General features: G+C 38.8%; 2 protein-coding genes across 20 annotated transcripts in view; one reads left to right on the top strand and one right to left on the bottom strand.

Moving 5' to 3' along the window:
* Positions 1–1,144, top strand: part of szt2 (SZT2 subunit of KICSTOR complex) — a 115,090-nt gene extending 113,946 nt beyond the window's left edge. For all 18 annotated transcript variants that reach the window (XM_084425166.1, XM_084425182.1, XM_084425176.1 and 15 more), the window contains one exon: positions 331–1,144. In XM_084425166.1, the coding sequence (XP_084281292.1) occupies positions 331–474 (144 nt within the window). In that variant the 3' untranslated portion in view covers positions 475–1,144. The remainder of the gene's footprint in view (positions 1–330) is intronic.
* A 140-nt stretch (positions 1,145–1,284) lies between these two features.
* On the bottom strand, positions 1,285–10,571 carry hyi (hydroxypyruvate isomerase). 2 transcript variants are annotated; one of them, XM_084425186.1, is made up of 8 exons: positions 10,211–10,571; positions 8,243–8,354; positions 6,389–6,503; positions 5,217–5,295; positions 5,089–5,138; positions 3,168–3,237; positions 1,795–1,929; positions 1,285–1,523 (listed from the first exon to the last, which is right to left on the bottom strand). In XM_084425186.1, exons 1-8 carry the CDS (start codon positions 10,407–10,409, stop codon positions 1,468–1,470), a joined length of 816 nt encoding a protein of 271 aa, XP_084281312.1. In that variant the 5' UTR covers positions 10,410–10,571; the 3' UTR covers positions 1,285–1,467. The 2 variants fall into 2 exon arrangements, with proteins under 2 accessions (XP_084281312.1, XP_084281313.1); XM_084425187.1 differs by lacking the exon at positions 1,285–1,523 and having other exon boundaries at positions 1,796–1,929; positions 3,168–3,350; positions 10,211–10,540.
* Between the last annotated feature and the right edge of the window lie 3,603 nt (positions 10,572–14,174).

Raw genomic sequence — 14,174 nt, forward strand, 5'->3', positions numbered from 1 at the left:
AATAGATTTAGGTAACATTAACAAAAAAAAACATTATATATTCAGTAGAGAAAATCAAACTTTCTTTTTCTCCTAAAATTACAATATCATTACCATAATGCATTGTTTTTTGTAATTATCATCAATTTTTAATGATGTTTCTCTTTATTTCTAAACTAATTTGTTTATTTTTCCATTATAGTGTGCTTTTATTTGCATAAAAGTAAATGAAATGATCCTTCAAATAAGCTGCGATATATGTTTTTTTTATGGGGGGAGGGGCGAAATGTGACGTGTCAAACCTGATCCCAGCACAGTTCCCAGAGTTCCCCTGTTCTCCTGTCCTCGTAGAGTCTGAAGGTGGTGTTCAGGGAGCCGTTGCCCGCTCAGAGTCAGCCGAGCAGCAGTCCTCCACCACAGCTGGTCTCCATGTACCACCATCTGGAGTCGGTCATCAACACCGCGTGCTTCAACCTCTGGACGGGCCTTCTGTGAGCGAGTGCGGACCTCGTCAGATTCAGCTTTGAGCCGGCGGATGCATCTCGTGTGTGTCGGACAGGTCGCATCCGTTAAAGCTATTTAATCGTCATCATTTTGCACAACTGCTAAAATGGGCCGCCCTGCTGATTTGAGTGCGGTTAACTGGGAGGGATGTAGTGGTGTGTGAGACTGCACTGGTTTGCCAAAGCCATACTGTCCTCCTGTAGTCCGAGTGTTCATTTGTGCTGTTTATTCTCCATCTCCTCTCAGATGTTGATGGGAAACCGATGTCTCTGAAGCCCGTGAGCATTAGATTCGGCTTATCATCCAGTTTCGAGAAACACCTGTTGCTGCAGGTTGGATAGTTTTGTGCCCCATAATGCATCACTTTCTGCAACATAATTGTCTTTACTGCCATTGCATCATCCCAAAAGTGCCTTTATGCCTTTGTTTTATCTTATGAAGTTGACGGGAGCTTGTGTATCATACTCACCTTTCAAGAAGAATCTCTTTAAGATCGTTGCATTCATCATCAAGCGCGGCGTAACGATTATTCCTACTAACCAGACGACACTAGATGTGTAAAGATCGTGGGAAACCTTTGACACGAAACCTTTGCAACCCAAATGCGACTCCCATAGTGAGAAAAACTGAAGAATAATGTGTTTTACTGTTTTGTTTTCTTGAAGGACACTGGAACTTTTTGGAAGAAAGATTTATAAAAACGCTAAGAATGTTAATTAGCAATTCAAATGTCTGAAACTGAAATTTGTACATTATGTAAATAGAGGCCGGTTTGTACGAAAAAATGCTTGACAATAAATCTTAAATTAAAACAAGTGTTCTTTATGTCCAATGCTATTTCATAGACAGCCATGCACACGTGAAATATTAATAAAACGATTGAACATGGGAGTCCGTTTTAAGCTGTAGAAAATTACAGTCTTGGCATTTTAATACATGCTGCCCTTTTAGAAAATGCAGGAATTCAAGAAGTTAAATTGGTCCTCATTTGTGATCGTTCCAGTATCTTGTGACCCAGTCCAGACCCGCTTCTGTGGAACCTGGAGAATCACAAATATGAATATGAATTACCAAGAATAAAATTTCACTCTATACTCTTTGCAACTTAAAAAGTTTTGAATCCCAGTGTCCGCAATCAGGATATGAATGCAAGTTAGCCTTTTTAGCTAATCATGTACAGTACAAGAACATTTCTTAAGCTCTTTTTGTGCAACATTATTTTCATCTTAAAAATTCATGGAAGAGTTTCATCATTAATAATGAAAACAAGAGCCATTTTAAAACTCATAACCCTCGCTTTCCTTCACTCACCGCGAGGTTTGTATTCGCAGCCGATGTAATCCTGATAGTCCAGCTCCTCCAGCAGTTTAAAGAGGAAGGGGAAGCTGATCTCTCCGTCGCTGTCCGGCTCGTGCCGGTCGGGAACTTGAGCGATCTGGATGTGGCCTGTGACGGAGATAAACAGTTCACTGACAGATTTTCCTCTGGCTGTTTCTGGCCTGATGTAGAGCAGGGTTCTTATCGTTGACTAAAGCTACAATTATTATTACTATACAAAAATAATATAATATAATAATAACTATAAATAAACTAAAACCTAAACACACAACAAATTGACAAGAAATTTCACCAAGCTTAAAATGAAAACAGAAAATATAAAAATTCTAAATATTTACAAAAACATTATAGTATATATTAATGATACTAAAATAACACTGATGTAGAAATGACTGACACACTAGAAGTAAGTATGATTCATAAGACTGCACAATTTATGTAACTTTAGAAAAATAGGCATTAATGAATCATTCACATTAAACCAGGAACGGATATTAAATTAAAGGAATCATTTATGATTATTATCAATGTTGAAAACAGTTTTTTACATTTTTATTTCATGATGCTATGATGAATAGAAAGTTGAAAAGAACAGCATTTATCTGAAATCTAAAGCTTTTGTAACATTAAACACCACCGTTCAAAAGTTTGGGGTCAGTAAGAATATTTATTTGATTTTTGGGGGAAATAAATAAAATAAATCAATACTTTTATTCATCAAGGATGAGTTAAACTGATCAAAAGTTACAGTAAAGACATTTATAATGTTAGAAAATATGCTATTTTAAATAAATGCTGGTTTTTTTTAACTTTCTATTCATCAAAGAATTTTGAAAGATTTTTTTACAAAACTGTTTTCAACATTGATAATAATCATAAATGTTTCTTGAGCATCAAATCATCAAATTAGAATGATTTCTGAAGGATCATGTGACACTGAAGAATCACAGAACTTTGATCACAGGAATAAATTACACTTTACTGTATATTCACATAGAAAACAGCTGTTTTAAATTGGAATAATATTTCACAATATTACTGTTTTTGTTTGTATTTTTAATCAAATAAATGCAGCCTTGGTGAGCAGAAGAGACTTCTTTTAAAAACATTAAAAAAATCTTACTGACCCCAAACTTTTGAACGGTAGTATATATATATATATATATATATATATATATATATATAAAGAAGCATTTTCCACTATAAAGATCCTTTTGTGCATTGAATATGTTCCATGGATGTTAAAGGTTCTTCATATAACTATCAATGCCAATACAGAACTTCTATTTTTAAAGGCCAGTTCACACCGCGCCGACAGACTCTTAGACAGGTTTTGCCACATTTACCTGTCATTGGTAAGTATTTGCGTATATTTTGCGTTAAGTTGCCATCCATGATCTGCCAGTGGTAGATGTCCTGAAAGGAGAGAGAGAGAGTTGTGTAATCTGAAGTGACACATCAGCTTGTGTTCTGCGCTTGATCATCTTCACTGTGGGTTTTCTGAAACACTCGAGTCCTTCCTTCTCCGTCTGGAAACAAACACAGCATCTGCCTAATGCACAAACTCCCCTCTTATGATTTATTCAGAGAGCGCTGAAAGTGATTTTATTATCCAGGAAAGGACAGCATGTGCAGTGCAGTCGCTCGTAATAAGAGAAGTGAAAATGACTTCCCATGATGCTCGTTTCTCACTGCTGCAACAAACAAAGTTAAAACGCGGAGCACAACAGGTTGAAGGAGCAGATAACCAGATTCTAACAGAAAACGTGAGTGCTTTCACCGTGTGAGGTTTTTATAGTGGATTGCAATGCGATTTCTTCTGGAAGCCTGTTTTCACCACGGCATGAAAAAGCTCATTTCACAATTAGGACTTTTTTCCGCGCAATTGCATGTTTAAGAGTCCTGTTACACGACACCGTTTTCAACTAAAACTTTATTTTCAAGTGACGTAGTTACATTGCACTCGAGTAAGTACTGAATAATATTAATTAACTACGTGTACTACGGTGTTTTAGGAACCTGAAAATGCAAACGGGTTTCAAAGTGCACGTTTTTGAAGAGATATACCGTTATCGTCTCTGTGTAAACTACAAAAACGTGGATTTGTGTAAACCGTGACGTCATGCACATGTGTATTACGTGTTCAGTCTATAGACCTTATGCGCCAGAGAAACAAGAGGAAATAGAACATTGTCTTTTAGCTTCTGTTTCTGCGGTCGCTCTGTATATGGCGGGGCGGTGTGGCGCAATGGATAAGACACATGCCTTTGGTGTGAGAGACCCGGGTTCGAATCCACTGTGAGACACCAATGTGTCCCTGAGCAAGACACTTAACCCCTAGTTGCTCCAGAGGCGTGCGACCTCTGACATATATAGCAATTGTAAGTCGCTTTGGATAAAAGCGTCAGCTAAATGAATAAATGTCAAAAAATGTAAATATTTCTATGGCGCTGCTGTCCAGGAGTAATTAGCTTTTGAAGTGTATTTACTTAATGTAAAGTTAACGAAAGTTATCATGATGACTGTAATGTTTAAAGCAGATGTCTTAACAAATGTCAGTAGACCGGGAAGATTTTAAAACGAGCCGTTCATTCATTAATACGCAAGATCGCTGTGAAAATACAGACCGGAAGACGGAAGACAAAAGACAACGAGCGCAGCGCTGAAAAGGGGCGGGGCTACATAAGGTCTTATAGGTGTGTAGTGTTTCTCTACAAAGTGACATCGCCATCTACTGGCCTGGCAGCAGAAAACAGCCTTTTTAGTCATTTTCACTGATCTGTGTGAACGGGATCATTTCGACAATGTTTCGACAAGGAAAAAAAGTTTCAGTTTATAGTACCACCGCTGTTGTGTAAATGTAACCGAAATCTCACAATTCTAAGTTTATATCTAATCTCAGATTTGCGAAAAATAAAGTAAAAATTGCGAGATATAAACTCAGAATTATCAGAATAATGATTTTTTTTTTTTTTTTTTTTCTGTGGTGAATACAAGCTTCCATAGTTTCTAGGGTGTTGAAGCATAACAATTATAATTATTTTATATATTTTTCAAATTTCTTTAAGTTAAAATTATGAATATATAAGACGAGGTTTGTCAAGTCACTTCAACGTTTAGAATCACCTCCAGACGTTTTCCTTTTCAATAATTCTGAAAAAAGTACAAATATTTGATGAATATTTGAATAAAATATGAAAATATCTTGAGCTTGTGATTAGTTGTGGAAAAAGTAAAACGCTTTGCAGAAAGTGTGTTCACACTCACCATCTGCATCCTGATGCTGGGATGACTGACTCTCTGCAGAATCACTGCAGCTACGGGACAAACACACACACGCGTAAATGATCTGGAATCAAAACACACAATCATCCGTGGAAAAAGAAGCGTCTTACCCTGGTGTGGGGAGTGGAGGAAATATCGTGGATCTGTGATCCTGGTGTTGATGGGCTCGATCAGTCCGAGAATGCCTTCCTGCACAGTAAAGAGACACAGCTGATGTTTGTGTCTCAAAAACACATTTACTCCTGTGATCATTACTCCAGTCTTCAGGGTCACATGATCCTTCAGAAATCATTCTGATATGATGATTTGATGCTCAAGAAACATTTATGATTATCATGCTGCTTCATATTTTTCAAACGAAGGGCATTTATTTGAAATAGAATCTTTGGTAACATTATAAATGTCTTTACTGTCACTTTTGATTAATTCGATGTGTCCTTGCTGAATAAAAGTTTAGGTTTTTTTTTTATTCTAAAAGAGAAATATTGCATCTATGGAATGAAATGTAAATAGAAAGAAATGAAAATTGTATTGTTTTAGAACATAGACTAAATGCAATTGTTGCATAAATAAGCATAAATTAATTTACTTATATTTTAATGAATTTTTAGTGATTACTGATTAAATAAGCAGTCTTAGCTAGGGATGCACCGATATGAAAATTATGACCGATAACCGATAATTATTTATATTTGAAAGCCGAAAACCGATATATTGGCCAAAATCCAAATTTGTATATAATTTTTGAGAGCCTGATGACAAAAACAAAAGCCTCACCATTAAAATCCATGACCCAAGCACACATTTATGATGTTCTCATTATAATTTTATGTAGCCGATATGACAGATTTGCGCTGCTAATGCTGCACTTTACTGTATTTTCCTTTTTTGAAGTGATTCCAATTATATTTCAAGCAATTCAAAACCATCATGTTGAACAGTGCGCATCTGAAGAGTCTCAGCTGAAGGAAATAATCCATTATTAATCGGCTCTAATATATCAACCAACTTTTTGAATCGGGCCGATAACTTTAAAAATGAACATATATCGGCTGATACCGATGTGGTGGCCGATATATCGTGCGTCCCTGGTCTTAGCTTAGGCTTTACTATTTCTTGCTTTTACAAGCTACTATGATTGACAGCTTGAGCATGTAAAAGGAGTTAGCCTACTCTATCAAAACCAGCTGTCATTCTGAAATGAGGAGACTAAAGAAAACTTCACAGAGAATCGGGTCCTCTGCCATGTGACTCGTGCTGCAGTGAAGGGGTCAGAGGTCACCTGTGAGAGGACACCCGCTGCATGTTTCAGGTTCTGCACAAACGTGTCCTCCATCTCCATGGCGACGGCAGATCGGTCGGCCCCCGCAGGAACCCTCCCAGCCATCAGGTGGATCCTGGAGAGAAACACCAGCATGAGTTCCTCTCAGTAAAACACGGTAAAAGCGGATCGCCTCCAGCAGACGTGTCAAGATCGGCTCAAATCTCATGTGAATGTGTTAGATAAGACGTTTGGAGGTCTGATGATTTCAGATGATCTCAATCTATTTTAGTGAGGAACAGCGTGAACCTTCGCGTCTAGACGCTTAAGTTCTGTTTCCCACTCTCTCAGCTTCAGTGCGCATTGAGCGGAGGCTTTGCATAATGTGAAGGGAACTATGAGCGGTTCACTGGGAATATAAATCAGGCCATTGAAACAATGCATCGCTGTTATAGTTACATTAGGCATTTTGTGTCCCTAACCAGACACCGAGCAACAAGCAATAAAAGTGATCTCTCCCATAAATCCCACACTTCAATGTTTTGTATTGGTTTGTATTTCTGCGGCATCAGACCGGGTTTCCCGGCTCAAAATGTATTGCCATAGAGCGCTGGAGTGATGGCGTATTTCTGCAGGCAAACCCGGAAGTTCATCATGATAATCTGCCGTTTATGAATTATAAAGCCTAAATACAGAAGTAAAAAGCTAAACGTATGCTATAAAGAAACTACACCACAGTCACATGACTTCAACATCACTAAGCTTCAGTTTTATTTATAAAAACACATTTTGAGGTAGAATAGTTTGCAAGAGCACCGACTATAAACAGAGCGACTAGTGAGCAGATTCGTGTCTCTGACAACCTCTGTGTCTCATTTAGACACTTGGTAGCAACCAAGTTTTAAAAATCACATTACGTCTTAGAATAAAATATAAAAATATCTTGATCTTGTGTTATCCACAGAGCTTATTTCGGCGTGTCTCCGTTGACATCTTGCAGCAGTTCTGTCATTACGTCACGGCATCAAGCTCCCGCTTACACAGACAGCTGTCAATCATGACGTTACACCTGTTTTTGTAGGATCTAATAACTAACTAAAACCAAACGTATTGGTAAAAAAAAAAACTGTTGAACATGCATCAGTGTGATACAAATAAAATGACAGAAACCACCTTTCCAGTGTAACTGGATTTTTTTAGTTTGGCTCGTGTCCCATTCGGTCACATGGAGAAGGCGGGGTTTATGACCTATACTGGGACCATCGACATGCTTCAGCGCCACTTTTCGTGCAGCACACTAATTTCAGGCATTTAACCAAAAAAAAAAAACATTATAAAACACAGTGCGTCTGAAATCACAAACTCTCTTGAGTACATACTATTTTGAATAAGTCATTTCTTCACACCCGCTGAAACAGTATGTTCTATATAGTATGAGTGTGTGTAGTATGAATGTAATCTGGACGGACCATGTTGTCATTATCATGTGACCTACCAGCGTCAGTTCACTGCCATTCATAAATCCTCTCCCGTGGCCTCATGGGATAGTAAAGTGTCCATCATATGCACACTTCAGAATCTCTCTGGAAGTAGTAGCTCATCCGGGGACTTTTTGCATACTCTTTTACAGTATGAGTACTGTGAATTCAGACATACTTCTTTTGTCACATACTGTTTTTGGCCTACTGTATAGTAAAGAAGTATGGGTAGCAGCCTCTGACTTCAGGACAATGGAACCGGAAGTGCTAAAATGCTAAAACTCGTTTCTGGGTTTTGGTCTACAAACATACGTCATCCTCACAGCCCTCTGTTGGACTAAGACCCTGCTCTTCATGCATATCAAACACCAGTCCAGAGTAAGACTCGCACCAGTACCTTCTGCAGTCCAGTGCTTTAGCGAACCGCACCGCCAGATCCAAGCCTTGCCTGAACTCCTGCTCTCTCCCGGGAACAGCACACAATCCCAAATCTCCAGCATCTAAATCTCCTGCAGGACAACAAATAACACATAAGAGTCATCATTCATTTCAGGGAGATAAACCATCCAGAAAGGTTTGCAGCATATATCTTTACAATATACATTTTCTAACTTTCCTTTATGACTGTATTTACAAATTCATTTTGATTCCTGGACAAAAAGCCCTTTGTGTTTGTGTATGTCACTTTGATGCACAAAATGGTGGAGGATATACAAGTTAAAACCTGATGATGGACAGCACACCTAAGACTGAAACTATCAGTTTGAACGAGGTCTGTGTTTTAAAGCTGAATTAGGAAATTTCACTAGTGTTAATGTGCGGTGCAACAAGTCTTACATCAGAGCAGAACTGCATCAGATCAGTGTAACGGGTTCACTCTTCCCCCGAGGGTTGAGAAAGGTCAGATCTATTGCATTAAGCAGTTTTATCTGCATATGAAGCACCATTATGTCTGACCAATGAACTGAAAGTTATTCTATTCCTGGCTTTGATAAACACCCTTCAGTGATCTTTAACTGTGAGCTGACAGGTTAGAGAACTCCCATTATATCACTGCCATTACAGTTTCACACATCACTTTCATAAACAATATATCTATCTATCTATCTATTTGACTATCTATCTATCTATCTATCTATCTATCTATCTATCTATCTATCTATCTGTCTGTCTGTCTGTCTGTCTATCTGACTATCTGTCTGTCTGTCGTCTATCTATTTTTCATCTGTCTTTCATTCTCTGACTGACTGTATCCATCTATCTACCTATCTGACTATCTATCTGACTGACTATGTCTATCTATCTATCTATCTATCTATCTATCCGTCTGTCTGTCGTCTATTTTCATCTGTCTTTCATTCTCTGACTATCTGTCTATCCATCGATCCATCTATCTACAGGGTGGGCCATTTATATGGGTACACCGTAATAACATGGGAATGGTTGGTGATATTAAAGTCCTGTTTGTGGCACATTAGTATATGTGAGGGGGCAAACTCCTCAAGATGGGTGGTGACCATGGTGGCCATTTAGAAGTCGGCCATCTTGGATACAACTTTTGTATGCATTCCCATGTTATTACGGTGTATCCATATAAATGGCCCACCATGTATATCTATGTATCTGACTATCCATCTGTCTGTCGTCTATCATTTTTCATCTGTCTTTCATTCTCTGACTATCTATCTAGCTATCTGTCTATCCATCTATCATCTGTCTTTCTTTCTGTCTGTTTATCTATCTCTCTCTAACTGTCTATCTGTCTATCATCTGACTTTCTCTCTCTGTCAGTCTGTTTGTCTATCTATCTATCTATCTATCTATCTATCTGTTTGTGTCATTTACTGTGTGTTATGGTGCGTTCAAGTCCTCCTGGGAAGTTCGTATGTGAGATGGGAAGTCGTGTTTACGACGGTATGTGCGTTCAAGTCACTTTCGTCGGAGTAAGATGACGGTTTACATGCTTTTAATTAAATACACAAAAACACAGCAAAGATCTTAAACTCTAGTTCTAGAAAATGAAGAACAAAGAAATGTGCATCAGGTGTGCTTTGCTTTTTTTTGTTTTTAACTTATGAAAGCCACTGCAAACTTTATCGTTACATATTACATTGTTATATTGTAATACCATCATATACTGTGCAGGCAATTAGCTTACTCCGCTGTAAATAGAAAAGCCTGACAATATCACTGCTAAATACCTTTAAGTATTGTGGTATTCCGCCACACGCCCCCAACGCGGGGCTTAAAGAAAATCCCGAACTTCCCACTCGTATTTACGACATTGTGGTGGCGTTCATGTGCGTTCAACTCGTAAATACGATCTTTACGAGATGACCTCAACGCACCATAGTTTCTGTCTTACCCGGGGGGGTGTTTATGAGAGCAAATTCGAGTCCAGTTTCATCCTTCACTGTTTTTAACTCTTTCAGGTCCGCGTTGTAGATCCACGCCGCCTCGACCGCTCGGAACCCCGCACGCGCCGCGGCGCGCATCCTCTGCGTGAACTCCGGCAGCTCCGTGAAGAGCCAGGAAATATTGGCACAAAACTTTAACGGGGCCATTAAAACGCCTGCAGCAGGACAAACACACACAGCCGTTTGAGAAATAGACAGCAAAACTAATAACTAACTGAATGAGCAAGGTCCAGCGCTTATTGATCAACCACACGTGCTCAGTGTTTACATCCTCAGATCAGCTGACTGAACACGTGTCTCTCTGCGCGCATGCGCACGGACGCTTAGGCTGTCTATGTCATGTTTACATGTGTTTACCCAATTTTTTATATTACACATAATTACATAAAACTTATATTTAACAATAATGCATGTTTTATGTTATTAACAATATTAATAATTATTTCATTACAATTATTAAGGTTGGTGGCTGGTGCTAATTGTCACCATTTCTTGGGGAAGTTTTAATATTCAAAGCCACTTTCTTGTATGTACGCAAACTTTAAAGTCTTGACTAAAAAGATACTATACAGAGATTTTTTTTATCTCTGGGGTGATTTTTTTTTTATTATTATTCTATAAAAAAAGAATAAAAAAGATTTTAACTTAACCTATAGTGGTGCATATTGTCACACTAGGCATTAAACAACCTATTAGAGGCATTTTAGCAGAAAAACAAGTAGGATACGGAGTACAATTTCCAGTCATTTAGACTTAACACGAGCTTAACATGGTTATACTATAGCCTATTTTCACATTTTGAAACATCTTTGTCTTTTTTTCTATCTTGTAGCCTACAGCAGCTTTAGCAATATTGCTGTATGTCTTTAAAAGTCATTACGTTTAAAGGGTTTCCAGGCTGAAAGAGATAAAAAAAAGTGTCCACAAAAGCACTTGAATGTGAGATACAGAAAGAAACGGTGGTGCTGAAACCAATGTTCCTGTATGTTTGAGGATGATTACAATGAGCAATAAAGGAAGCGCTGAAAGTCCAAATGCTTTCTGCTTCGCTGGCATATATGCCTCATGCATGATGTATAGACAGTATTCAGAACAGGAAAACCCATTAAATCGGTGTGTCTCGTACTTGCACAGAACCACCTTCACTGGGTCATGTGGGACACGACTTAATGTCAACCCTCTCTGGTTCAATGGATCCATATGGTCACATTTTCATTCATTTTCATGCTATTGGGGATTTCCAAAATTAGAATTTTCTTAAAATTCTTTAAATATGTATTTTTGTTGTTGGGACAATTTTATGTATAAAATAAATAAATAAATAGATATTTGTACAAATTAATGTTAATGATGTTTTAATGAACTTTAAAGGGATACTTCACCTCTGGGAAGAAGATGAATGTGTATTTAAAATAGGTCATTTATGTAGAAGAAATGTGAAGACATTTTTTAATTTGGAGCTTTCTAGACTGAGAAAAGCCAGAAAATGTATTTTTGGCTTATGTGGATGAAAGACAACAACTCCCAGAATGCACTTGCTTCGCTGCCCTAGGAGGCCACGCCTACTGGTAAGACAGCGCAGTTGAAAACAAGGTTAGGCTACCAGTGAGTCTCCGTGACGAGTCTGCCTGGGATTTCGGGATCGCCCAAAATGTCCGGGATTCGGCTTTTGCGTTCTACAGTCGCCATTCATCATGTTTACTGTGGTGAGCAGGACGAGGCTGACGGCCGCGGGAGAACGGCGCGAGGCCGGTGGCGTCATTACTGAGACGCGCCGGTCTCGCAACGGAGGTGCGGGAATTTTCTTAGCAATGTTAAAACGCACATCAACCGATCACTTGTTTAGCGTTCATGTAAACACTACATTCAGATTCACCGATCGGAATGAATTCAGTTAGATTGAAACATGAGGTGTGCATGTAAACAATGAATGGCGACCGCAGAAAGCAAAAGCCGAATCCCGGACATTTTGAACGATCCTCGCCCGCCGGACATGTCCGGGAAAAGTTACTTACTCAGCTTTCTCCTACTATTCAGCTTTCTCCACAGAACAAGAGCCTGCTAGCTTAGCTTCCAAAGAAAGACGACTGACTGTGTGTACATTCTGTGAGTGAGATCCCACCCTGTATGGGCGGGCTGAAAACATGCGGAACAGCCCCTTCTACTGGCTGTAGTCTTTAACCTCTGGCCAGAAAATCCTCCGATGACGCAAAATGACGATTTTTGCGTCATCGGAGGATTTTTTCCAGACAAAAAATACATAAATCTCTCCTCTCAGGGGGATATGAGGGAGGAAAACATGGTAATTCGAAAATACTACAGGTTTTCTACTAATACAAAGCTTAATGCTAAATCCTGAAGTATCCCTTTAACATGACAACGATGTACTAAAAACGGAAACGTTTTTCCTTTGCTTTTTTCACATATAGATGACAACGTTGTCAAAATGATCCCCTTACATGAAAACGACTAAAAACGCTGTATTCTGCTGCCAGACCAGTAGATGGCGATGTCATTTTGTAAGGAAACACTAAGCGCCTATAGACTCAACATGTAATACACATGTGCATGACGTCACTGTTTTCACAAATTCACGTTTTAGTAGTTTACACAGAGACGATAACGGTAGCTATTTCAAAAACTTGTGCTTTGAACCCCGTTTTCAAAAGTTTGTGTTTTCAAGCCCCCAAAACGCTGTGTAAATGAATGGCCAAACTGTTTTAGTTGAAAACTGTGTCATTAATGTTTATACCTACTGTATGTTTTTTTCATACTCATTGAGCCAGAAGGTGATGTAATCCTATGTGAGTGTCTTGAGTATCATTCCATGTTGTTTATATCCAATGCAACATCCGCATGGAGGTCAGGAAAGGTTAATGAACCACCTGGGCTCAAGTACGCTCATGGAATATAAAACCTGCAGAACAGTCTGCCAGAACTGAGAGGAACAACACATTATATATAAGCAACGATGACTCAGAATAAAAGTCAACATCACTGACGTTATTAAAGTAGCTGCATCTCTCCATCTTCCATAAGACAATCACTCCCTAATGCATCATATGCAAAACAAAACAAAAATACAACTGTTTTTATTTCCCAGATGATGGACACAACTCACATGCAACATGTCCGTTTGGATCATTTATCATGAAATATTGCCGGCTGTTTCACGTACCAAATACTAGAACAAAATACTAGGCAGTGTATAGTGTGCAGTATTCTGTAAATAGTAAATCTATATGTAGCAGTAAGCAGATGGTGGATGGTCTGATGCACACACACACACACACACACACACACACCCCTAGAGAAGAAAGCAGGAACTGCCGTGAGAAAGCAGGGGTCACTGGAGCAGGAAATTGAAAGTGGGAGCGTTTAGACCTCTCAGGTCTGAGCCCTAACAAGCTTCAGCTACAGTGTGACAGCCAGACGCCACTGCACTTATCAGTCCAATCTTCAGGAAGAACTATCCGTCAGCGGGACTGGACCGATGATTACTGCACCTCTGCGAGAGGAGGACAAAAATGGATTTAAAGCATAATTTGTATATTTTCTTTAAAATCCAAAATGTCCTGCTTTGTGTTTTAAAAGAGCCCCCATTAGGCTATTTTAAAGGCTCCTAGTTTTGTTTTGAATGTCTCCTATAATTTTTACATGCATCCAAGTTCAAAAAACACTTTTCTCACATATTGCAGCATCAGCTCTTTTCTCACAGTGTCTGAAACTGTTCGATGAAGGATTCAGTCTCTCTAAACCCCGCCTCTCTGAGAGCTGCTCTGCTCTGATTGGTCAGATGACCCAGTCTGTTGTGATTGGTCAGAAACCAAACGCTCATTATCATATCTGAATCTCAGCTCTTGCAGTATCAACGAACAGTAACGATGGCGTGGGTTTTACCGTATCAATCTC

Source organism: Rutilus rutilus, assembly GCF_951802725.1.
Source record: "Rutilus rutilus genome assembly, chromosome: 12".
In the NCBI taxonomy this organism is placed as follows: domain Eukaryota; kingdom Metazoa; phylum Chordata; class Actinopteri; order Cypriniformes; family Leuciscidae; genus Rutilus; species Rutilus rutilus.